At 36.4% G+C, this 24,944-nt stretch overlaps 1 protein-coding gene across 4 annotated transcripts in view; it reads left to right on the forward strand.

The window, feature by feature from the left end:
* Positions 1–24,944, forward strand: part of GUCY1A1 (guanylate cyclase 1 soluble subunit alpha 1) — a 95,752-nt gene that overhangs the window by 47,019 nt on the left and 23,789 nt on the right. For all 4 annotated transcript variants that reach the window (XM_007496200.2, XM_007496199.3, XM_001366350.4 and 1 more), the window contains 5 exons: positions 3,765–3,826; positions 8,670–8,728; positions 9,863–10,566; positions 18,615–19,100; positions 21,657–21,800. In XM_007496200.2, the coding sequence (XP_007496262.2) occupies positions 3,765–3,826; positions 8,670–8,728; positions 9,863–10,566; positions 18,615–19,100; positions 21,657–21,800 (1,455 nt within the window). The remainder of the gene's footprint in view (positions 1–3,764; positions 3,827–8,669; positions 8,729–9,862; positions 10,567–18,614; positions 19,101–21,656; positions 21,801–24,944) is intronic.

Consider the following 24,944-nt stretch of genomic DNA (forward strand, 5'->3'; position numbering starts at 1 on the left):
CAGCCAGGTAGCTCAGTGGATAAATAACCAGACCTAGAGACAGAAGGTCCTGAGTTCAAATATGGCTTCAGACTCTTCTGAGCTGTGTGACTCAGGCAAGTCACTTGACTTCCATTGCCCATCCCTTACTGTTCTTCTACCTTAGAATCAATACTTAGTATTTTTAAGAGAAAAGAAACTGAAACCTAAAAAGATTTAATAACTTTCCCAAATTAATGTCAGAGGTGTGATTTGAACCCAGGTCTTCTGGATGCATGACCAGTATTTTTCTAGTACTCACCGTTTCTCTCCTAATGGAAATTCACATAGCATTTCCCTTCATAAGTTTATACAAGCCTGATCTCTAACCAATGAGACAAAAAAAATCAAGAACATTCATATTGTTTAATAACCATTCCTTTATTCAGCTACTTTTTGGGACCAGGTTCAACTACTAAGATGGATCTATGATCTCATCGATGTGAATATTCCCTCCAGTAATATAGATCTCATTATATCTGCCCATCCTGTAATAATAATGATTATAATACCTGGATTAAAACTCATGTCTTCCTGATTCCAGGCCTGGCACTCTAACTGCTCTACAATCTAGCTACCTTGTCCTATATGTCTCTCTTCTCCTTTTCCTCCTCCAAGTTCACCTCAAGAGATGTCGGGGACCTCTGTCAGTTTCTCTTAACATTGTGAGGGGACCAGAGGAGCATATGGACTGTCTTCTGGTTATTCCTCAGTATTTCAATGTAGCCACCTTATCCAGCAATCATCCGTTGCTCTGATTATATACTTTACTATCATTCTTTTTCATGTAACCTTCTGATTTTTCTTCATAGTTCCTTACTTGCTGTGGGTTGTATCCTGCTTGTATGTGTGGGTCCTTAGAGATTATCCACTCCAAACCCTTCATGTGACACCTAAAGAAACTGAATTTTAGAACAGTTCAGATCTGTTCAAAATCACACAACTGGTTCCTATGAGGATGTAATCATCCTAGGCACTGTGGTAAATATAGGAAAGTAGGAGACGTAGCCCTGCCTCCAAATCTCTCCGTTTGGGAAATAAGTGGATGAAATAGCTACATAATAATGTCTGGCATATACAGAGTGGATTAAAGTTTGTAAAGTGCCTCGTGCAGGTTACCTCATTTGATCTTCACAATGATTTTGTGAAATGCTATTATTACTCCCATTTGAGAGGTCAGGAAACTGAATATTAAAGAGGTTCTGTAAATCGACATGGGTCATACAGCCAGTAAATTTCGGAGGCAGAGTCTGAATTCAGGTTTTCCTAACTTTGATCTAGTCTAATCCAAGTCAAATACCCTACTCACTATGCACTCATATAGCTTAGGATTTAGTGCCAAAATGAATGACAAAATAATATATGTTGATATGTGAATAGATTATAGGAGTTCAAGGGGGTAGAGGGAAAGATTTATGGAATAATAATTACACAAATAAAGCACTTTACAAAATTTGCCTTCATTATCTCATTTCAAACTCAAAATCATCTCAAGAAGTAGGTCATAAAAATGTTACCATCACTATTTCATAGGTAATGAAACTGTGGCTTATTCATTTTCTTTAGGTCATATGGCTGATAAGTATTAGGGACAGGACTTGAATTTAACCCTTCCTGACTCCAAGTCTACTCCCTGTGGTCTGCTCGTTGTTGCCTCTAGACGAATGTTCCTTGAGTTGGGAGGGGAAAGATCCCAATATCAATAGCTCCTGTTTGCATTTGTATCATGCTTTAAGCTTTATAAAGCACTTTCCTCAAACCAAACCTATGAGGGTGATGTATAAGGATTGTTATCCCCCATTTTTAGATGTGAAGAGAACTAAGGCTCGGAGAGTCTAAATGACTTATCTCGGTCACACAGTTGATAAAATCGTTTAGCCAGGATGAGAAACCAGCTCACTAGGATTTCTAAGTTCATTGTTTTTTCTGCCACAACATACTGGAGAGATATGGATACACAACAAAGCTTAGGCAGAGAATGAGAGGAGGCTTAGGGAGATTATATGAATCTGAACAACTCTTCACACAAGTAACAGACAGACAGCGTTAGTATTCAGATGCTGTTTCGTCCTTAGCCTTCATTACTTAATGACTTATGTATGATTTCATTGGTATCCAAGTCATAATCTTGCCTTGCCTTAAAATATAACCTTCTAGAGTTTTGTGCCAGAAAAATAACTCATCTAATGGTGGCCCACTTTCTGAGGACAAGCTCCTTTAAATTCCTTGGCAGAATGGTCCTTACACAACAAGACATAAGTGTAGTTGGACCCTTCCTCAAGACCTCTTCCCTTGATAGGATTGAATAGAGCTTATGCTCTACCAGCATGTCATTGGAGGTCCCAGGATCACCTCCATGCTATGATAAAGTACTGGAGTAGGGCTCTGGTAGAGACGTTTCTAATTAAGCATACCAAAAAATATATTTTAAATTCACTACATTGGAACAGTGGCTTTTATTCTGTTTTATTTTATTTTCAAGACACTCAGAATTTGTTCCACAGTGGGAGTTTAAGTGTCCCAGTATTTCTTACTGGCACTCATAGTTTCTTAGAACAAATTACCAGTTTCTTTTACTTCAGATTTCTCACTTCTTTTTCTTTTCGCAAAAAGTTCTTACTGCCTAATCTATAACAAAAAAGATTGTTCTATTCTGTCCTATTTAGTTCCAGAATAAGACTTAATAGGACTTTGTATTCTGCCTCAGGCATTTACTAGATCTGTAACTCCCCCTCATTTTGTAAAATGGATATAGTAATAACTTGCATTTATCTCACAAGGTTACTGTAAGACTAAACAACATATGAACTATAAAGTGCTTTGCAAACTTTAAAATACTACATAAATGTTGTTATTGTTATTATTAATCCATTTGACCAGTTAGAATTTTAAGGGGCAACATAGGAAAATAAAATATTCCAAGAAAACTTCCATGCACTAGCAATTTCAGAGACAAAAAGAGTAGGGGGGGGGGGGGACGGAGAAGAGAGAGAGAGAGGGGAAGGAGAAGAGACAGAGACAGAGAGACAGAAACAGGGATAGAGACAGAAAGAGGGAGATAGAGACAAAGCTGAAGAGAGACAGAGATAATGAGTGACAGAGACAAAGACAGAGAGACAGACATAGAGGAACACAATAGGAGAGAGAATCCAAGACTGATTTTTAAGGAAGAATTTGATGACAGATTGGATTAAGATAATGAAGGATATGGAAGAATTAATGATGATTCCCAAAATTTCTATCATGGCAGATGGGAATAATGTTGGAAATGTTTTGATAGGAGTGTAAACTATGGGAAGGGGCACCAGTTTAGTATAGTTTTTTGAAGGGTGGATCAAGATGAAGAGTTTGGTTTTAGCCATATGGATGTGGAATGGTTATCCAAGTGAAAGGAAATAACATTAAATAATACCTTAGGATTGGTTTTAAAATAACCATACCATATTTTGACCAAACTAGCTTCATTTGGGGGCAAGAGAGGAAGGGAAGGATAATGGAACCATCCATAGTAACAAAGTCTGACAATGTTCAGGTGGCATCTTACTGGTCTTTCATGAGTCAAAAAAAAAACACCAACAGAAAAAATAAGGGTCAGCTTCTATAGTGGGGATTAATTCCATTTGTCACAAAAAAATAGAACTATTTGTGTTTCATCTTATGAGAATGGCATGGTTGATTTATTTTGATTTATACCTTCAATTGAATTGACATTTAAAAAGGATTTTAAAACTTTTTTCTCTTTATAGTATGAAAGGCTATATCTTGCACTTCAGAGGACACTGACAAAGCATAAAATACAGGAGAAGAGGTAAGCTTAAAATATTTTAACATAAAATAAAATGAATAAATAAATAATATTTGAGTTGGTGGGAACCAAAGCTTGCAATGCATGGCATGGAAATTAATTCCAGTGATATTGTTAAAACTGTTACTGAGGTCATTAAATGTTCTCTGCATAAAAAAAGCAAAGGAAGAGAAGAGAACCAGAAAACATATTAAGAAAACTTGTAAAACCTTGATTGCCAGACACTCTTGGGGATAATTATTCTGGATAGCAGAAGATTAAAATTTTAAGGGCTGCATTTTTGCCATTTCTATTGGAAATCTTTAAAAAGATAACATCCATGCCCTATCATCTTTAATAGAGTATATTGAACATAATGTAGTGATCTTTTGGCTATGTCTTAGAGTTGTTATTAAACATTGAATCTCTCTTGTAACATCACTTATTGAAATGTACCAGATTTACAAGTGTGAATAGTATGTTTGTAGCTATTAGTTATAATATTATAATTTTAGAAAGATATCTGTTTACTACCCCCACACATGCAGAATAAGTGTGCCCTAATCATAATAACTCAACAATACAAAATACTTGACAATAGTATTCTGTGAGTTAGGTAGAAGACTATCTCCATTTTCACAGGAGGATGCCGAGGCAAAGCAAAATTAAAGGATTTGCCTCTTTTTATACAGCTAATGAATAACAACACTAGGAGGTACAGTGCTTGCTCCACTATATCATACATTGAGATAATTTATCAATTGACTGACTCCCCTTCCTGTTCATATTTAATTTTCTCTTCATCCTTATTTTCTCTCTATGGTCAGTGTCTGCACCTTCCTGTACCCATTGTTATATGTAACTACCTGTCTGAAGACTGATCTCCATCACTCCTTCCTTTTTCCATCATGCTTTTCTATAATATTTTTGTGAAGAAAAAAAAGGTTTATGGACTCGTTTTATATGACATTCATTTTCCAATACACCCCACTAGTTCTTATTTCTACTGTCTCTTAGGGTGTCTTCCAAGGTTTTCATCCTTTGTGGTCAAAATTGTCAATGGCAGAACAAACCAGAACCAGAACCAGAAATTTAGGAACAAGTTGGGGGTATATTGAATTCACCAGCAAGGGAACCCCATGCATAAAGATAGAGACTCCCCAATAGAACAAAAGTATAAGGCTTATATAGATTTTTTTTTAACTCTTACCTTCTGTTTTAGAATTGGTACAAAGCATCAGTTCCAAAGTAGAAGAATGGTAAGGGCTAGGCAATCTGGATTAAATGACTTGCCCAGGATCACACAGCTAGAAAGTATGAGTCCAAATTTGAACCCAGGCCTTCCACTCACCCCTTCATAAGAAAAAAGCTGGTCATTTTTAGACCTTCCAGGTTCATCAAATTTTCTCCATGTGATTAATGACCAGTTTTCATATGTTAGATGCAACCTTTGTCATTTGGGTTCCTAACTTACTTACTACTTGTGGATCTAGAATTGTCTGGAATACCTAAGAATTTAAGAAGGCTCAATATTGGAAATTGTAGTCAACTCTCCACTAGCTGTGAGTGAAGTATATATTTTGTGAACTATCCATGACCACTTTCTTTCCACTGACGAGTTGCCAGTCAGTAGGACTAAATCATGGATAAGAATCAGAATTCTAAATCATTCAAACACAATGGGAAAAAGCATGGGGGGTATTAGTGTAGGATCAATGAAAAATTGCACCCAAGCAGTAGCTTTAAAGACATGACTAGAAATGTATGTCTGGAAAAATGGAAGTGAGATAGTTCTTGTAGCAAGTTCAAAGGATAACCAAAGGATAGCCTGCATACTATTTCTGAAATGTTTAATTATTCTCTATGGAGGAATTCTGGGAGAAATTGGACAAGAATCATACTGGACGATAAAATACAAAACGGTTGTAATCTGAATTATTTGTGGTACTATTCATTAACAGGATCACAGATCCATAATGATTTTGTCTAATTATTTTTAGAGTGTACTTGTACACTTTTTTAATGTTCAAAGAGATATTATTTGAAGATTATAACCTCAACCAATGCAACCAAAACTAGAAGGAATGCAAGAAATTGAGGGAAATGTTTATAGCAGTTTCTCTGATAAAGATCTTATTTCTTGAATATACAGGGAACTGAATCAAATTCATAAAAAATAAGAGCCATGGCCCAATTGATAAATGGTCAAAGAATATGAGCAGGCAGTTTTCAGAAAAAGAAAGCAAAGCTATTTCCATAGTCATATGAAAAAAAATTATTTCAATCACTAATAGAGAAATGCAAACCAAAATGAGCTGACTAAGATGACATAAAAGAAAAACAACAATGCTGGAGGAATGTGGAGAAATAGGCACATTGATGCATTGTTGGTGGAGCTATGAACTGGCCTAACAAATTTGGAGAACAACTTGGATTCATAGCCAAAGGGCCATAAATATCACTACTAGGTGTGTACCTCAATGAGATAAATTTTTAAAAAGAGAAAAGTATCTAATTGTATAAAAATGTTGATAACAGCTCTTTTTGTGGTGGCAAAGAATTGTAAATTGAAGCGATGAGGTGGTACAGTGGATTGAGCACCAGGCCTGAGTCAGGAAGGTCTATATTCAAATCTAGCTTCAAAAATTTACTAGCTGTATGAACCTGGGCAAGTCACTCAACTTTGTTTGCCTTTTTTTCCTTTATCTGTACAAATAAGCTGGAGAAAAATGGCAAACCACTACAGTATCTTTGCCAAGAAAAAAACAAAAGGGTCATGAATTTAAAACAATTGAAAATCAACAAACAAACAACCATCAATTGGGAAATGGCTGAATGAGTTAGATTATATCATTGTGATGGAATACTATTGTGCTGTAAGAAATGATGAAGGGAATGATTTTATAAAAACCCAAGACATATGAAGTTATACAAAATAAATTGAGATGAACCAGGAAAACCCTGGACAGTGATAGCAATATTTTAACAATAATTAACTTTGAAAGGCTTTATGACTCTGATCTCTACAATGACCCATGATAATTCCAGTGGAGTAATAATGAAAATGATAACTGATCGACTCTGAAGCAATTTTTTCTTTATTTTTCTTTTTTTTTTCAACCAAGCTAATGTGGAAACGTGTTTTGCATGACTTCATATGTATAATGGCTATTGTATTTCTTGCTTTCTCAATAGTCAGGGGAGGAAATGGGTAGAATGAAAGAACTGGGAGCTAAAAATTAAAATAAAGAAAAAATAAAAAATACAACTTCTGTTTGGAGACAAACTATATTTGGACCCCAGTGTTCCTATTTGCTCAAAGTTATCATTATGAAAATCAGTTATGATGCTGTACTGTTTAACTCATCAACCCTGAAAGACTAAGGAGGCTACAGACGTACTGCTAAATAGTTCCAAACTATTGGGCTTCTTTTGAGTTTTCATGACTACATATGATCTGTCTCTTTGCTATAAGTCATGTTAAAAAGCATTTATTAAGTACCTACTATATATCAGGCACTGTACTAAGTGCTAGAGATACAAGAAAATGGTAACGTAGGCAAGGGGAGCAACAATTCCTGCTTTCAAGGAGATAGCATGGGAACAACTGTGTCCAATAAGATATACCCAGGTTAAATTGAAGATAACTTCAGAGAAAATACACTAAAAATAAAGATAACTAGAAAATGCTTCTTGTAGAAAGAGTTTAACTGAAACTTGAAGGAAACCAGGAAAATCAGGAGGCAGAGGTGATTAGAAATTTTTAGGCATGAGGGACAGCCAGTGAAAATTCCTGGGGTATAATAATAGTAGCATTTACATAGCAGTTTAAGATTTACTGGCTCCTTGGAAGTGATCCAGAAGCTCCTTGAGAGCAGAGACTGGTTTTTGCCTTTCTCTGTATCTCTAGCACTTAATTCATTGGCACATTGTAGGCAAAAATGGCAATAAATCTCAGTTGTCTGGCTGATTTTATAAATAGTATCTCATTTGATCTTCACAATAATCCTGAGAGGTAAGTACCATTATTTTCGCCACTTTACAGATGAGGAAGTTGGGACAAGCAGAGGATAAAGATAACTTGCCTATAATTCTACAGATAGTGAATCTTGACTACAAGTCTAGCATTTTATCCATTGCATCACTTAAATGGCTCCCATTTGGCTATTTATGGACTCAAAGTCATTTGGAAAACTGGATAATCCATGAAAGATGGATTCTGGAAATATAAGATTTTATTATAAATGCAATCAGTGCTTACCAGCCATGAATGAATGTTTTGTGAATAGTTGATAACTACTGACCATCTGGTCCCAGGCTGCCAGTAATAGAACTAAATAACTTTTTGCTATTATCAAAATACAGCTTTTAGCAAGTCTCCTATTCCTGTCTTATAATCAGTTGTGGACTGAAAAAGCAAATAAGGTCTGATGGAAGGCTTAAAAATCTCCCTATGAGAAAAGTTCATAGACTTCTTAATGCATGGACTTTCTGACATCTTGTCTACATTGCCTAGAGACCTATTTGGCTTGTTTTCCATCTAGTTTGGAATGTGTTCTGAATTGAGTCTGCTAGACCCCTCAATACAGAGGATATTACTGTGGGTTTATGGATAATACAAATAAATGTTTCGTTAAAGCAGTAAAAGCTATGCTCTTGAAAATTGTTTGTTGTTATTGTTATCTACTGCTTTGGCTTATTCATACTACTATACTATTCTTTCCACTTATCTGAATAATCATTAGGCAACCCTATATAAAAAGTAACTTTACATTTTTTCTTCCCCTTGATCATTTCTTTGTAGGGTAATCTGAGATTTTATCATTTATTAGCTTATTTCTAATTTGGTGGTTGTGATCTTTTTCAGGAAATCTTTGGAAAAAGAGGATTTTGAAAAATTACTTACAGACCAAGCAAATGCAGCAGGTAATAGAATTATGTATAAATTCATATTAAGTGACTGGGGAATATGATCATTGAATCATTAAGACTTAGAGTTGGAAAGCACCTAATAAGGTCATCTAGTTCAAATGCTATAATTGTCAAGAACTAACAGTCTAATAAATTAGACTAGATCTATATAAAGCAAGGGTTTCCACACTCTGCGACATTGTTTGGCCCAAAATACTTGCCCATTTATGTAATTTATCTGCTAAGAGTTAGAAAATGTCTACAAAACAAAGTCATTGAAAGATAATCACAGACTTTGATTTGGGAAGCTGATCAGGGGTACTTACTTTGCTAATAGCCAATCAAGTTTTGAACAAAGAAAACTCTTTATAATTAGGAAAATAGAGAAAGGAGTTTGGTCCTAAGCTATAAGCAAAACTGAAATTTAGTATAACATGAAAAATAGAGTAAAACTATATATACAAACATATAGGCACATGACTATATACATATATGTGTGCATGTGTATACATGCATATATACATGTGTGTATAGTGATCCAATCATGCATATGCATATATATATGATGTGTGTGTCTATATATATTTTTTTAACCTATGTGTCTATATTTGTGATTTCACTGAAGAAATGCTCATTACCGTAGGAGATCTACTCTGAAACTTAGTCTTAGAAAGTTTCCTAGGGCACTAAAAGTTAGCTCTATGTATTTGCAGATCTAAATATAGTTGTCTATGGAGACAAGACACAAGAAGATTATATGACTTTCTACAAGCTTGTAGAAATATACAAAATTCAAGAATGTAAATTGTTGGAGGGTGGATTTGACTATTGCAAGGACGATGAACCCAAACATTGGAGAAAGAAGTGAAGGTCATTAGAAAAGGAAGACAAACTTTCTGAACCTGACAGCCTATGTCCTAGTGTAGAGAACTTAACCCCAAAGCCCATGTGCTTCTTGTAGCTCCCCAAGTCCATACCATATAGATCTATTGATCCCAAGGCAACATGAACTGGACTGTGAGTTGGAACAAAGACTGAGATTTTAGTTCTGCATATAGCTTAGCATATAAACTGAAAAGGACATGAAGTTTTGAGCCTGATACCACTGATATAATAGAAGTGACTTTTAAAAATCCCCTATCATTCCAGGTGTTCCGGGGGAAGTTATCAAAGAATCTCTGGGTGAAGAGCTCTTCAAAATATGCTATGAGGAAGATGAACACATCCTAGGTGTGGTCGGAGGGACTCTCAAAGATTTCTTGAACAGTTTCAGCACCCTTCTGAAGCAAAGCAGCCAAGGAGCCGAAAAGAAGGGCTGCCTGGAGGAGGTCTCCATCCTCTGCTTGGAGAAAGACCCCAATGTCTTAAATGTTTACTATTTTTTCCCTAAAAAAACAACTACCCTAATTCTTCCAGGCATCATAAAGGCTGCTGCTCATGTACTATATGAAACCGAAGTAGAAGTGACCCTGGTGCCTCCCTGCTTCCGCAATGACTCTAACGAGTTTGTGAATCAGCCCTTCTTGTTATACTCTGTTCAAGTGAAGAGCACAAAACCTTCCCTTTCTCCTTGTAACCCTCAGTCTTCCTTGGTGATTCCAGCCTCGCTCTTCTGCAAGACTTTTCCTTTTCATTTCATGTTCGACAAAGACATGGCCATTCTACAGTTTGGCAACGGCATCCGGAGGCTGCTGAACAGGAGGGACTTTCAAGGAAAACCTAACTTTGAAGAATATTTTGAAATCCTCACCCCCAAAATCAACTACACATTTAGCGGGATCATGACCATGTTGAACACGCAATTTATCATAAGAGTGAAAAGAGGGGACAACTCTATCAAGAAATCTTCAGGGGTAAGGATGTATATGTAGGAAGGAAGGAAGGATAGAAGAGAGAGAGGGAGGAAGGAAGGAAGGAAGGAAGGAAGGAAGGAAGGAAGGAAGGAAGGAAGGAAGGAAGGAAGGAAGGAAGGAAGGAAGGAAGGAAGGAAGGAAGGAAGGAAGGAAGGAAGGAAAGAAGGAAGGAAGGAAGGAAGGAAGGAAGGAAGGAAGGAAGGAAGGAAGGAAGGAAGGAAGGAAGGAAGAGAGAGGGAGGTATGAAGGGGAGGAGATACATTCATTCAGTACTGATAAATGACAGGGATATAAATATAAAAATAAGGTAATACCTGTCCTCAAGGAGCTTACATTTGAATATAGTGAGACAACATATATTGGTGACCAAAGAAGGAAATTTAGGTCAGAGAACTCTCAGGGATAGTTGATTATTCCATAGGGCAGTCAGTTTACTTGTCCTTTCAAAAAGGATTGACAATATTAATTTCATTACTGTGCTTAGAGAAAGGGATATAAAGGGGTATATATGATGTCAGGGAAGATGGACTATGTGGATGGCTGGTGGAGATGTAAAGTGTGGTCCATGGCCATCTAGATATAATGGAAAGGAAGGAAAGAAGCATTTATCATGTAACAACATGCCCAACACTGTGATTTTGAAGTAGGTGTCATTATTACAATTGAGACTGAAGCAGAAAGAGGTCAAGAGACTTGTCCAGAATCACATAAGTATTAATTATCTGAGGCTGGATTTGAACTCTTATGTGTTAACCAAAAAAAAATGAGTTAATATGAAATATTAGAAAGTTAGGATTACAGAAAAATTATTTTTATAAAATAAAAAATTGATTTTCCCATCGTACATTCATTTGTATAATAGTCTTTTAGTAATAATAATTTACAGTTATGTAGGATTTTAAAGTTGCAAAGCATTTTTCTTGTGTTAACTCATTTAAGCCACTCAATTATTTTTATCAATAAGGAAACTGAGTCTCAGAAATCAAATGACATCCATTGTTACATGGATAGTATCACTAGTGAAATTTGAACCCAGAGATTCTTAACTCCATATTCAACATATTTGATCCATTATGCCAGTTCTGCCTCTAGCGTGTTCTTCAACAGCATTGTCAGGTGCTAGAAAAGAAGAAAAGAAAAACAAAAAAGATAGCCTTTGCCCTCATTTACAGTGACAGGCAATGAATTTGCATTTGACTTGAAATTTCACTATTACACAAAGTGAAAAACAGCAAAGATGATCAGTGCCTTGATGACCGAGAACTTCTGGTGATTCTGCGTTCTTAGGAAATCACGCTTATAAAACCCAGCTTACTCTTACTGTCGTAGACCTGCAGTTCAGCTTATAACAGATGTCTGTGCCTTATCACACAAAACTTTCTAAAGGTTCCATGCACAACCATGGCTGGGCGCCTTTTTAATAAACTTGTAAAAGACTTTTAGTAGAGAGAAGGATTTACTGCTTGCTGCCTCTTGCTATTAAATGTCTGAATCTCCCTGGTGGTTCTCACGGCCATCTAATACCATTAGTCTATTAGTCCATAGACTGATTCCTGTTTCACTTGGGTCAGTTCTGCAACTCTGTTCTCAGATTAGGTATATCACAGATCTAGATCTAGAGAAGGGGTCTAACAAGTCCAAATCCCCATCATCTTAGAGATGAGGGCAGAGCCAAGCCAAGACAGCCTTGTACCCTAGGGAAAGTCAAAGGCTTATTTCATCCTCTCCATACTGTTAATATCCACCAGATTCTTTAGATCTTCACTGAAATACAAGCAACTTGTCCCAAAGTGAATTCCTATAAGCCATGAAAAACAGAAACTTTCTGGCATTTAAAAATGTCTGCTTATAAAAAGTCATATTTTATAAAGTTATCTATGTCCCTTCGCTACTGATTTCACCCTTGTTTATTACCCTAATCTGATGATAATACCCACTTGTTATCTAGGATCTGGTTCCCTTTTCTCTGCTGAATACAGTGTAGTTTATACTGAAATGGGCACTATATCTATGGCAAGGGGTCATCGGTTCTAATCTTGGCTCTGCCATTTTCTATCTTTGGAAATTCATATGAAGTTTTTGGGTGTCTCCTCATTTTAAAAAAAATCAATGATTTAATTTTTTATTTTTAACTTATAAATTACTGCCCATTTGTTTTCTGTGTCCTGAAGGGAGTGTTTTAAGGATAGTGGTGGGACTAGCATGATAATAAGGATCAACCGCAGTTCAAAGTTATCCTGTATTTGGTCATTCCTTTTTGTAAATAATGGGAGGCACTCTGTGATAACAGCATTAAAAAAAAATACTAAATGACCTTTTAAATGAGGAAACTGATGCCCAAAGCCTCAGGGTGACTTTCCTAAAAGCTAACAAGGGTAGCAAAAGGCAAAGCCAACTTTAGAATGGATTGCAGTTCCCATTATTAGTACACCACACTAACTCAAGATGATAGGTATTTCTAGTGACTGCAGTTTAGTTGATGGATGTTATGATGGCATTAGAAACTAAGCTCATGCAATTCTATTTGATTATTTGAAACAGAGCAATTGTTCAAATTTTCAGTAGATAAAATACTAGAATGAGAGTCAAGAAAACCTGAGTGTGAATCCCACCTGTGACCCTAATGGTATGACCATAACTATGATACTTCTCTGAAATTTTGGATTCCCTATAAGCCTTTGAGTTTTTAAGAGGTTGAGGTCTAAATTACTGGAGGGAGATACAATACCAAAGAAAGATTATTTGGTGAGTATATTTAATCACTTTATTTGAAGTCTAAACCAGGGCATCTTGACTTTTATTATGTCTTGGACTTCTGTGACTGTTTGGTGACTTATGGACCCCACAGAATAGTGTTGTGTTTTTTTTTTTAAGTAAAACATAGAGGATTACAAAGGAAACCAATTAAATCAAAATACTGTAACCTAATTTTTAAAATTCATGGGCCCTAAATCTGGCCTCAGATACTTCCTAGCCATTTAACCCTCAGCATGTCACTTAACCCCAACTGTCAAACTCTTGCTTCTCTTCTGTCTTGGAATTAAGGAATTAATACTGAGACAGAAGGTAAGGGTTTTAGAAAGGGAAAAAAATTCATGAGTCCCAAATTTAAAAACCTGTCATTTTAAAAGATGGTTAGACTGGACTCATCTCCCAAATACTAAAGATGAATTCACCTAAATTTAGAAAAAATCTTGCAAACAGCGAATAAAAATATTATAATATTGGTTTTTTATTATTAAATAGCTTAAAATACCTTGCATGTGCTTAGTACTGTGACAGATAGCCTAGAAACTGTTGTTTAAATTTCCAGGCAAATTTCATATACACAATTCAAAAAAGCAACAAAAGCAAAAGAAAAAAAATAAAAGGAAATGTGACCAAAATGAAGAGGGGAAAAATAGTAGTACCTGAAGAACAACTGTAGGAATGGAATTCTTGTTGACATAGATGCCAATAGCAGAGGTATTTTAAATCCAAAACTCTTGGGTTGCTTGCCCATTAAAAATTTATTGGTAATAGGGGAAAGAGGAACTACGTGACTCAGTGGAGAGGGATCCAGACCTGGAAAAGAGAGGTCGTGGGTTAAAATCTGGCATCATATTTATCCTAGCTGTGTGGGCTAAGGCAATCCTGGGAAAATCATTTAACTCCAATTGCCTACCCCTTACCACTCTTATGCCTTGGAATTCATACTTAGTATAAATTCTAAGGCCGAAGATAAGGTTCAAAATAAAATTAAGTAACATTTATTGTGGCACTTCTGTCACAGTTAACAAATTTTTGTGATTCACTCAATTTTTTGTGAAATCTTTACAATGTGTTGTACCTATTAGGCACTGGAAAAGATAGAAAAGTTCCTTCCTTCAAGGAGCTTCCACTCAAATAAAATGCCTACATACATTTTTATTAATGTAATCACATAATCTCAGAATTGGAAAGGATTTTAGATGCTTTCACTCTCTTAGCAAAAAATAATCCCTTCTACAACCTACCTGAGGAGAGCTCACTTAACTTCTGTTCAAAGACCTCCAGTGAGGGAGATCCACTTCTTCCCAAAGTAATCTATGCTACTTTGTTATTGTTTATTTGTTTTTCAATCACATCCAATTTTTCATGACTCCATTTGGGATTTTCTTGGCAAAGATATTGACATGATTTGCCCTCCTTATCTAGCTCATTTTACAGATGAGGAAACTAAGACAAACAGGGTTCTGTGACTTGCCCAAGGTCATAGAATTATTAAGTGTCTGAGGCCTGAGGCCAGAGGCCAGATTTGAACTCATGAAGATGGGTCCTCCTAATTCCAAGCCTAGTGCTCTCTCTGCTGTGCCACCTACTTTAGAGTCACTAATTGATAAGAAATTTTTTAACTTAAAGCCCAAATCTGCCTCTTGGCAGTTAATGCTCATTGCTACTAATTTCACTGTGGGGACCCAAATGGAACAAGTCTAATATTATTTCCAAGTAGCAGCCCATTAAATACTTGAAGACAGCTATTATGACTTCACCAAGCCAAATTTATTTTGAGATTGATTTGTCAATAAGACATAAGCCCCTTATTCCCTTAGACTACAGAAAAATCAAGAGATTTATATGGAAATGTAATGGAATTAACCAGTCCTAGTTTTCATAGCCATGTGTTCTCTGATTATTACTCAAGAAAAGCAGGCAAAATAGACAAGCCATGACTGAATTCTTCCTGTGGATCTGTGCGGGGACTCTCTCCGCACAGCAGGATGCTGCTAATCATTGACCAGATTTGGTCTTCTCAACATTCTTTACAGGTTCAGTTCAGATTTTGATTTTTGATCCAAAGTTTCACTCACTTGCAGTTTTTTGGCCCAATGACAGCCTGCAGCATAGACCTGATCTGAAAAGAGGTATGATACTTACTATAAACTAAAGGATGAAAATCAGACTGAATATTTCCTCTCATATCAGCTCTTTGATGCTGACTTGGGAAGGCATTGTAATAGCTCCACCAGGTTGGAAAGGATGACACACATTGAGTTCATATAGAAGCTTGAAAGGGCTATGCAGCAGTCAGGGATTCTTTCTACCACTGCCACTATAAAGTGACTTAGAGCCCTGAATCTATCAAGGCTTATTAGAATATTAAGAACCCAAGAAATAAGACAAACACCTGTTCCTACCAGAATCTCAAAAGATATTTGTTAACTTGAATGAAAGTGAATTGAATTGGGATCATTGGACAATTGAAACTTAGCTTTGCTTCTCTTAACATATCCCTCCTCCTCCTATTTTGAATACAAGGCACTCTGGCAGTCTTTGTATTCTCAGGGGAATATGTTCCTGTTTTCCATTAGGATATATGTGTTCTTTGATATTTTACCGCTAATAATAAAGACCCTCAAAGACTTTAAGATGAAGCCTGACAAAAACAGAATCAAGCTGACAAAAAACTGAATTTTTTTTAGTGTAGGCAAGGATAAATATAAAAAATTAACTTTTACAATTGTAAAGAGCTTCTAAAGTCTTTAATTGAGCAAGCATGTCACCATGGTCATGATAACAGTAAAAAGATTCTTTGTTCTGCCTCCATTCCTTTCAATTTTCTGAGATGGATTCGGAACAGATTAAACACCAGGAAGAGCTAAGCAGCATCAGTGGGATTAGCTAGGTACTGGAGAAGAAAATATTTTATTTTGCTGCTTATAGAAGCTGGTTCTAGAGTCAGTTTATTAAAGAGTGACTCTTATTTCTATCAAGAGAGACGAACAGCTAGAAAAAATATCACTTATAGGCATTTTCGTTTATTTAAACAGAAATCAATGGAAATTTGTCCCTGGATGAAGAGGGAGAGCGAAGGAAGGAAGGAAGGAAGGAAGGAAGGAAGGAAGGAAGGAAGGAAGGAAGGAAGGAAGGAAGGAAGGAAGGAAGGAAGGAAGGAGAAAGCTGAAACTCTAGGGCACAATACCAAATTTCTTTTTATCAGGTCTGGGAACTGGATTGTCACTAGTTTAGGGGATACTTTCTACCCATTCCAGTCAGAACCCACCACTGTAACTTCTAGTCTTACAGTGTTACACAAGGCATTTAGGTATTCAGTATCTATTCAGGGTGATACGCAGTGTTAGTTTACCATTGTCTGAACTACCCTACCTCTATTTTTCTAGAGAAAATAATGCTATAGTATGAACAATAGCCTGATCTAACACAGAGAGAGTTTTCCACAGGATCAGAAGCACCTGTGCCAAAAGTATTGCCTCTCACACAGTCTGTGTGACCCTATACAGATCACTTAACCTCTCTGTGCCTCAGATAAATTCAAAGATTAGAAGCTCCTTAACAATTGCTGATCATCATTAATAAAGGAAGGTTTAATCTCTGAGCATTCTTTAAATAACAGTGATCTCCAAGATCAGGGATGGACTCCTGGGGATAAGCAAAGAATTGATTCTCACTTGTATGTGGTCATACAATCAGAAAGTGCAAAGATGGGTTCCCCAGATGACCAATCATGGAGTTTTCTTCCAATGCACCTACTCATCACCCAATACAGCTCCACATTCTCCTACATCTCTCTCCCCATCACCCAATGTAGAAGCTCTCAACTTTCCTCCTTCCCAGCTAAGTGCTCTACTTTTTTTTGGTTGTTTTAGTTGGGCCCAACTCTTTGGGAAACCACAACATTGTTCTACTTGGGCACAAATACCAGCAACCATAGGTGGAAGTTCCATTGGGACACCCCTCCTCCTACCAGTCTCCAACCCAGCATATAGTCTATGAAACTATTTTTTTTTTCCTTTCTTGTGTGATCACAAAAGATTGAAGACCATCCAAATCCACTACTCTATATCAATGAAATCATGAAGATAGATGGCTGGAGCTTAGGGCCTGGAGTCAAGAAGATCTGAGTTCAAATATAACCTCTGACTTACTATTTGATCTGGGATGAGTCACCCTCTGTCTGCCTCAGTTATCTCATCTGTAAAATGGAAAAAATGATAGCATCTACCTCCAAGGGTTGTTGTGAGAATCAAATGAGAAAATAATTGTATGTGCTTAGGACAGTACCTGTAATATAGTAGCTGCTATAAAAATATTAGCTACTATTATTATAAACTACAGATCCAATTTTTAAAAAATAATTCAAATATTGCTTTGCACAGTAATACGTTGAAGCAGTAATCCTCTGCAGGGGTGGGAGCAGAATCCACATTTCATAAAAATCATAGATCCTAAAAAGTATGAAAGATAGAAGATGATGTCATTCCATATAATGCAGCATTGTACCAAATATCAACAAAATATGAAGACACGCTAAGAAAGCATAATCTTGATGCTTAGGGAAAGGTCCCTCAATGAGAATTTATTGGAATCCCCCAACTTCAATGGTGAATCCTGTGAGATTCTAGTGCTATGTTCTGGACATCACTCTTATTTTCCCTTCAGATAGTGTTATCTATTGCAGAGCGCACAGGGGTCTAATGATAAAACTAAGTTTACTGAGGTTCATTTTCATATGTAAAAAAGAAAAGAAAAGAAATCTAATGAAAGGACAAAGGAATTATCACATCCTCTATAACTCTTGCTTCTCTAATTTTAAAATTAATTCAGAAAGAAATTGAATTCTGAGAAATGATAATGGTCAGTTTGGGTTGTGGACAACAAATAATGAAACCCAGTTGCTTCAGTAGGCAAATAATTTCATTACCTTTGGCCTTGGTGTCTCCATCTGTAAAAAATAAGGGGTTGGGTTAGATTTAATGGCCTTTTCTTTTGAGGTCTTTTCTTACTTAATATCTATGATCATTTTAGCAAAGAAATGATATTTTGGTGGGCATATATGGTAGCAGAGAGGGCAATGTGTTGCATCCATGGTCATTTCATGTATTATATTTGTTTAACTTGCTTTTTTCTTCATTTTAAGGGAAAACCTAAGGGAAAGAAATGATGGTAATATGTGTGTTTGTAAAGAGGCACAGTGCTGGTTATGCCTGTGATATGAAACTGAAGGAACACTTTTTTATGAAAAAGGGGGAAAAATGAAAACTGACAGGACGTTTTCCTTTGCTTCACAGGTCATGGATCTCAAAGGTCAAATGATCTACATCATTGAATCTAGTGCCATCTTGTTCTTGGGGTCACCGTGTGTGGATCGGTTAGAGGATTTTACAGGACGTGGGCTCTATCTCTCAGATATCCCAATCCATAATGCCCTGAGGGATGTGGTCCTAATAGGAGAACAAGCTCGAGCTCAAGATGGACTGAAGAAGAGATTAGGGAAGCTCAAAGCTACCCTGGAACAGGCACACCAAGCCCTGGAGGAAGAGAAGAAAAAGACAGTTGATCTCTTGTGTTCCATCTTTCCAGGCGAGGTTGCTCAGCAGCTGTGGCAAGGACAGGTTGTACAAGCCAAGAAATTCAACCATGTCACCATGCTTTTCTCTGACATTGTTGGATTCACAGCCATCTGTTCCCAGTGTTCACCAATGCAGGTCATCACAATGCTCAATGAACTTTACACTCGCTTTGACTACCAGTGTGGAGAACTGGATGTCTACAAGGTAGGAGTGTGGAGTGGACAGCAGATGGTTCTTTGGGACATAGAAATTTAAAAAAAAAAAAGATTTTGCTCCAAGCCTGAATTAGATTTCATTTGTCTTAATCACGAAATGAAAATCACCTAGGGAGCTGTGAATTGAGCAAACTAGAGGCAGGCACCCTGCAAGTGATCAGCATGAGTATTCACTGTACCAGAAATAGTACTGCCTTCTAAAAAGAAAAAGAAAAAAGAAAAAAATGAAGAAAAAGGGCATTGTTCTGCTTAGAGGACTACTATATATCTGTACTAGAATGTAAATAAAGACATGGTAGTCTACATGGAAGAGGGCAGTTGGGTTGGGATAGAGTTGAGAATTTAAAGATGAAGCAGCCTCATTTTTATTTGGTCTGAAAGAAATATATAGAGTGAAATAATTTAAGTTATTCTTTTGTATCATGAAATAGAGGCAAAAGGTACAATAGATAGAATGCTAGTCCTGGAGTCAGGAAGACATGGACTTAAATCCTACTTCAGACTCTTTATCACTTTATGACCCTGAACAAGATCAATAACTTCTTTGGGCCTCAGTTTCTTCATCTGTAAAGTGAAGAGGTTGGAGTTAATGGCCTCTCAAATCCCTTCTAGCCCTATAAATCTACAATGCCATGAAACGTTTAATGAAAACAAATATCTAAAGACTTTTGTCATTAATTTTCAGTGCCAATTCATATTTTAGTCCTAAAGAGGACATAAAAGACAACAAAGCCACAGATAATAGATTTAGGCTTAAGCATACAAAAGAGAGAAAACCTAGTATCCTAACATTTTACTTGATCTTTAGATATAAAATGGCATGCTGGAAAAGGCACTAAATCTGGAGTCTATAACTTTGGTTCAGATTCTGACTCTGACTCTAGCAGCATGACTTTGCCAAGTCACTTCCATTCTGTGGGTCTTATTTTCTTCTTCTGCAAAATAAGAAGAGGTTGGAGTAAATGAACTCTAAGATCCCATCCAGGTCTACATTTGAGATTCTATAATCCTGTATTCCAATTTACAGTTCATATATTTGAATGGCTGGAATACTTTGGCATTCATTCATGGATGTCTATCAGACTTGTAATCAGAAAAACTGAACCTGAGCTCTAACCTCAAGTGTCTGTATCGCCCTGGTTAAGTCCTTACTTTGTCTCAGTACCCCTAGCAGCTCTAAAACATTGTAAATCACAGGCCAGGTGTTCGTTTCTATAAATTGAAAGAATTCCCATTCCTATGAAATCAAGTCTGCAATCCATTGTTAAAACTATTGATGGTGTTTTTCAGATGTTGACATTATAATCAATCAGTAAATAGTTTCAGAGTTTACACATTTCTTTTCCTCAGATTTCTCTTCAAACAGCTCTCCTTCTGTCATAAACTGCCTTATTGCCAGTGTTCTTTTTGCTCTCCTAATCTTTCTTGGCCTCTCAGTGGCCTTGGAGACTGTTGACGCCACCATTTTTCTTCCTTCTTTATCTTCTCTTTGCTTCTAGAGACCAGTTCTACTCCTAATTCTGTGATTGTTTCCTTCTCAGAAATTGTTGCTGGTTGCTCATCTTCCCTCTTCTTTAGAAGATTGTGTGTAGGATACTGTCCTGAGTTCTGAAGGAGATACAAAATTAAGAAAAAACAGTATCTCCACTCTCATGAAATTCATGGTCAAGTAGATCAGAATGCAGATATATATCTTGTCCACACATCTTCTGCTTCCGCACCTAATCACACCAACATATTAGATCTGGGTTGTTTTCTTGCGTGAAACACTTGAAAATAGGTTAATTGCATCATTCATTTTCTCAAAATTCATTTTACACGAGGAAAAATGAATCGCAAAAGGATTAAGTAACTTGCCATTGGTCATGCTGTGCATAGTTAGTAGTAAGACTTAGAGGAGAGTTCAGATTTCTCAAATCCATTTTATTCTGTGTTGCTCCTTTTTTCTCAAAATAGCATTGCTCTTCATCAATAATATGGAAATAGGTCTTGATCAATGACACATGTAAAACCCAGTGGAATTGCACATTGACTATGGGGGGAGGGGAGTAGAGGAGAGGAGGGAAAGAACATTTTTTCATGTAACCATGGAAAAATATTCTAAATTAATTAATTAAAAAGAATTTTTAATTAAAAAATAGCATTGCTCTAGCATAAGCTTCCCTTCTACTTGTCTGAATTTCTGTCCTAAGAGAACTATTTTTACTTTTGTTGATTTGTGATTACTCTGCTGCTACATATTAGCTCTCTGACTTGCATAAAGTCAAGTCATTGGAGAATTCTTTGTGGCACATTTTCTGCAACAGAAAATAATGGATTCAGATTACATGATCTACATGGTCACTTCCAAAGCAAAAAAAAAATCACATGATGCAAGCTCCTATATCTCTCTATATACAACATTTTCAAGAGTTATTGCATATAATTTGAGACAACATGGGATTTAGACCCTGGTATTCCTCCTGTTCCACTTTTCAAGCATGTTCTCTTCTGTTCCATTTGCCTTAACCTGCATTTATTCTGAGAACCTAACTTGTACGCTTAGGTGGAGACTATCGGAGATGCATACTGTGTCGCTGGAGGCTTACACAGAGAAAGCGAAACACACGCTGTTCAAATTGCCCTGATGGCCTTGAAGATGATGGAGCTGTCAGATGAAGTGATGTCTCCACACGGAGAGCCTATCAAGGTCAGGTGGATGTGCCCAGGGGTGGTGGATGTGCGTGGTGGTTCCTATGGGGTGTGAAGGGGGAAATGTTCATTTGGGCTATCAAAAAATGGTATCGGAGGCAGTTACAAAGAGAACGCGCCAGGCAAGCTGAATCTGAGAGGCTTGGTGAACATGATTGAATACAACCGATTCTTAGTAAACACAAGTTTGGTAGATGCAGATATGATGATTATCCTCTTTTGTCCTACTTTTAATGGGTCTGTCCTTTCTGTGACCACAACACAACAAGGTCTGGTCTTCAGAAATAGGATTTACTGTTGGTAGTAATAGGAAATTCTTAAACTGGGCTTCATAGCAGATAAACCTAAAAGAATATGGTTGTAAAAAACAAGCAGTTGTAACAATGTATAGTGATTTAGACTGAAACTTTCATTAATTCTATTAAAAGGCATGTATTTAAACCTCCAGAAGCTCTTCTAAGTGTTTACAATTCATCAAGACACCCACAAATATAAGAATTATGGTCAAATCCTTGGCTGGCTACCATCCCAAGCTTAATCCCATAATTTCCTTTCAATGGAAGAATCATTCTTTTTTTTTTCTAGTTTTCAGTATGGCAAAGACTAACAGAAACCAGCTTTTAAAAATGTGGGTCTGAATTGGGATGGTACGACCAAGAGAACCTTCATCACCAAATTCTCCAAGTTTTTTGTTTGGATGGCATGATTCTTAAGAAATGGATAACTCTATCTGTGTTTAATTTTAGCTATGATAAGAATATTTGGGAGTCATTTTAACAACTGATTACCAAGTTTGTATGTTTTTGAGTATTAAAATCTACTTATAGAACTCAAAAGTAATAATTAAATTATACCATATAAAAACTAAAAAATCAACAGAAAAGACTAACAAATTTACAAGTTGCCCATGACTGACAGAATCAAAGGTCAAAAATCAATAAATATAGGTTGTGGACCAAACAAAATTGAGTTCAATGAGAGAAGAATAATGTAAGAAAAAGATCCCTTTCCCCAGAAGTCTTGTGTATTGTTTCCCTTCAACAATCACTCACTTATTCTCATTCATTTACCCATAACATATGTGGGAAGTCCTGAACAAGAGTAGGTATAAGAAAAGAGAAGTGAAAGGTTTTCACATGAGGGACAGTATGTAGAGGCTGAACTAGGGAACACAGTTCTGGTACCAGTTTTGCCCAGTTCCAATGAATCATGAGATGTAATGATTGGCCAGTTCAAGGAGATTTCCCAAACAGACCCTTCCCCAAACAGGATTCCCTTTGTTTTTCTTGGGTGAATTTCTGTTACTACTACTACTGTGTTCTATGAAGACTTCTTTCCCAAGTACTATGTGACCCTATAAATCTGGCTTAGGTCCCCTGTCTTTCCTCCAACATTGTTCCTCTCTATATGTCTCTGGGGCAGGATATTATACTCAGAACCTGCTCAAGTGTATAACTGTGTGTTTGTGTCTTTTATTTTGTTTTATTCTTTTTGCTAAATAAAATGTGAATGAACTCAGAGTATATCATATGGACACTTGAGCTAAGTTACAAATACACAAGCCCCGTGTTTCTCATAGAACTTGGCACAGGTTTAAAGCATCGAGCAATCTTTTCTAGGTACTGCCAGCTTTTACCATCCAGTTTTGCTAGTTGACCCAATTTGAACCCTCTGTCTCACCCTGAATAATTTCTCAGTATCTATGGTAAATTAAGGAGTTCTTTCTGTCTTGGTCCTATCTCCTCCTTACTTTGCCTCAGGTCAAAACAATTCTCTGTGTAGCTACCTGAACCATTGATTCAGCGGGTATCCCTTGAGATTTATTTGCAGATGATTCCTGATTTGTATTTCCTTGGGTCTGAAGGCAAGCAATATCGTATACAGTTTCTCTGAGCAGAGTCTCCCATCTCAATGACACTAATTGAAGGTCCTCTCAATCCACCCTCCTTTTCCATGCCCTTGCTTTTTAAAACGATATTCTAGGAGGAGGTTCTTCCAGCTCAAATTAAATAATATTTGTAAAGCATTTAGTATAGAGCTTGGTACATAATAGGTGCTCAGTAAATGCTTATGTTCTCTTCTTGGATTCTATTCAGAGTAGAGTTTGATTTCTCTCGTATTCAGTGCCTTTTTTGTACAGTTGGGAGTGGACAGGATGATTTTGGAGGTCACTGCCAGCCCTGAACAATATGATCTTGAAACTATCATCTTAAAAAAAAAAAAACCTCCCTAGTAAGGACTAGACAACTGAAGTTAAGTGACTTGCCCAGGGCTCACACAGCTAGAAAGTGTCTGTGGTCAAATTTGAATTCTTTTAAGTCTTCCTAACACCAAGCCCAACATTCTGTCCACTATGCCAACTAACTGCCCAGAGACTATGGTCTTTTTGTCTCAGGATATTTCTATTGAGATTTTTTTTTCTCTTCCCATGCCTGCCTATCAAGAGAAAAAAAAAATTCGTTTTCAGTTTCCACTTCTGACATTATTTTCTTAAGGAAGAGAGAAGGATAAAATGGTTGAGGAAATGATGGCTAAGATAATCTTTAAATTTTATTTGTATTCTATCTAATATTCATTTGGTATTTAAACTTCTAGTTATGATGTGGAAGAAGGTCATAATAAATTAATAGATCATTGGGGTCTTGTGTACACACACACACACACACACACACATATATATATACATATTTCAAATGAAATGCCATCCAAAAGAAAAAAAATAACCTTTAAGATATACATTACTATAGGCTGTAATTTGGTTTGTTTGTTTATTTGTAACTCTAATTGACTCAGAGACCTGGAAGACAACTTAGATCAAACTTTTTGTGTCATTGATCCCTTTGACAGTCTGGTGATGACTATGCAACCTCTCTCAGAATAGTATTCATATAGATGCATAAAAGAAAATACATAGGATTATAAAGGAAACAGTTATAGTTAAATATATTTATCAAAACAAATTTTAATATGTTAATATGTACAGTCGAGGTCAAGTAAGAAAAATATTGTTGATGTAGTAGTGATGGGCATGAACATTCCCAAATATCTGCAACAACTACTACAATTTCTATTGATGAAAAAGTCATAAGCATTGATATGAGGTTAGTTTGTTGCCCAGGCTAATAAATTAAGTAAATACTAA

This window comes from Monodelphis domestica, chromosome 6 (assembly GCF_027887165.1).
Source record: "Monodelphis domestica isolate mMonDom1 chromosome 6, mMonDom1.pri, whole genome shotgun sequence".
NCBI lineage: Eukaryota > Metazoa > Chordata > Mammalia > Didelphimorphia > Didelphidae > Monodelphis > Monodelphis domestica.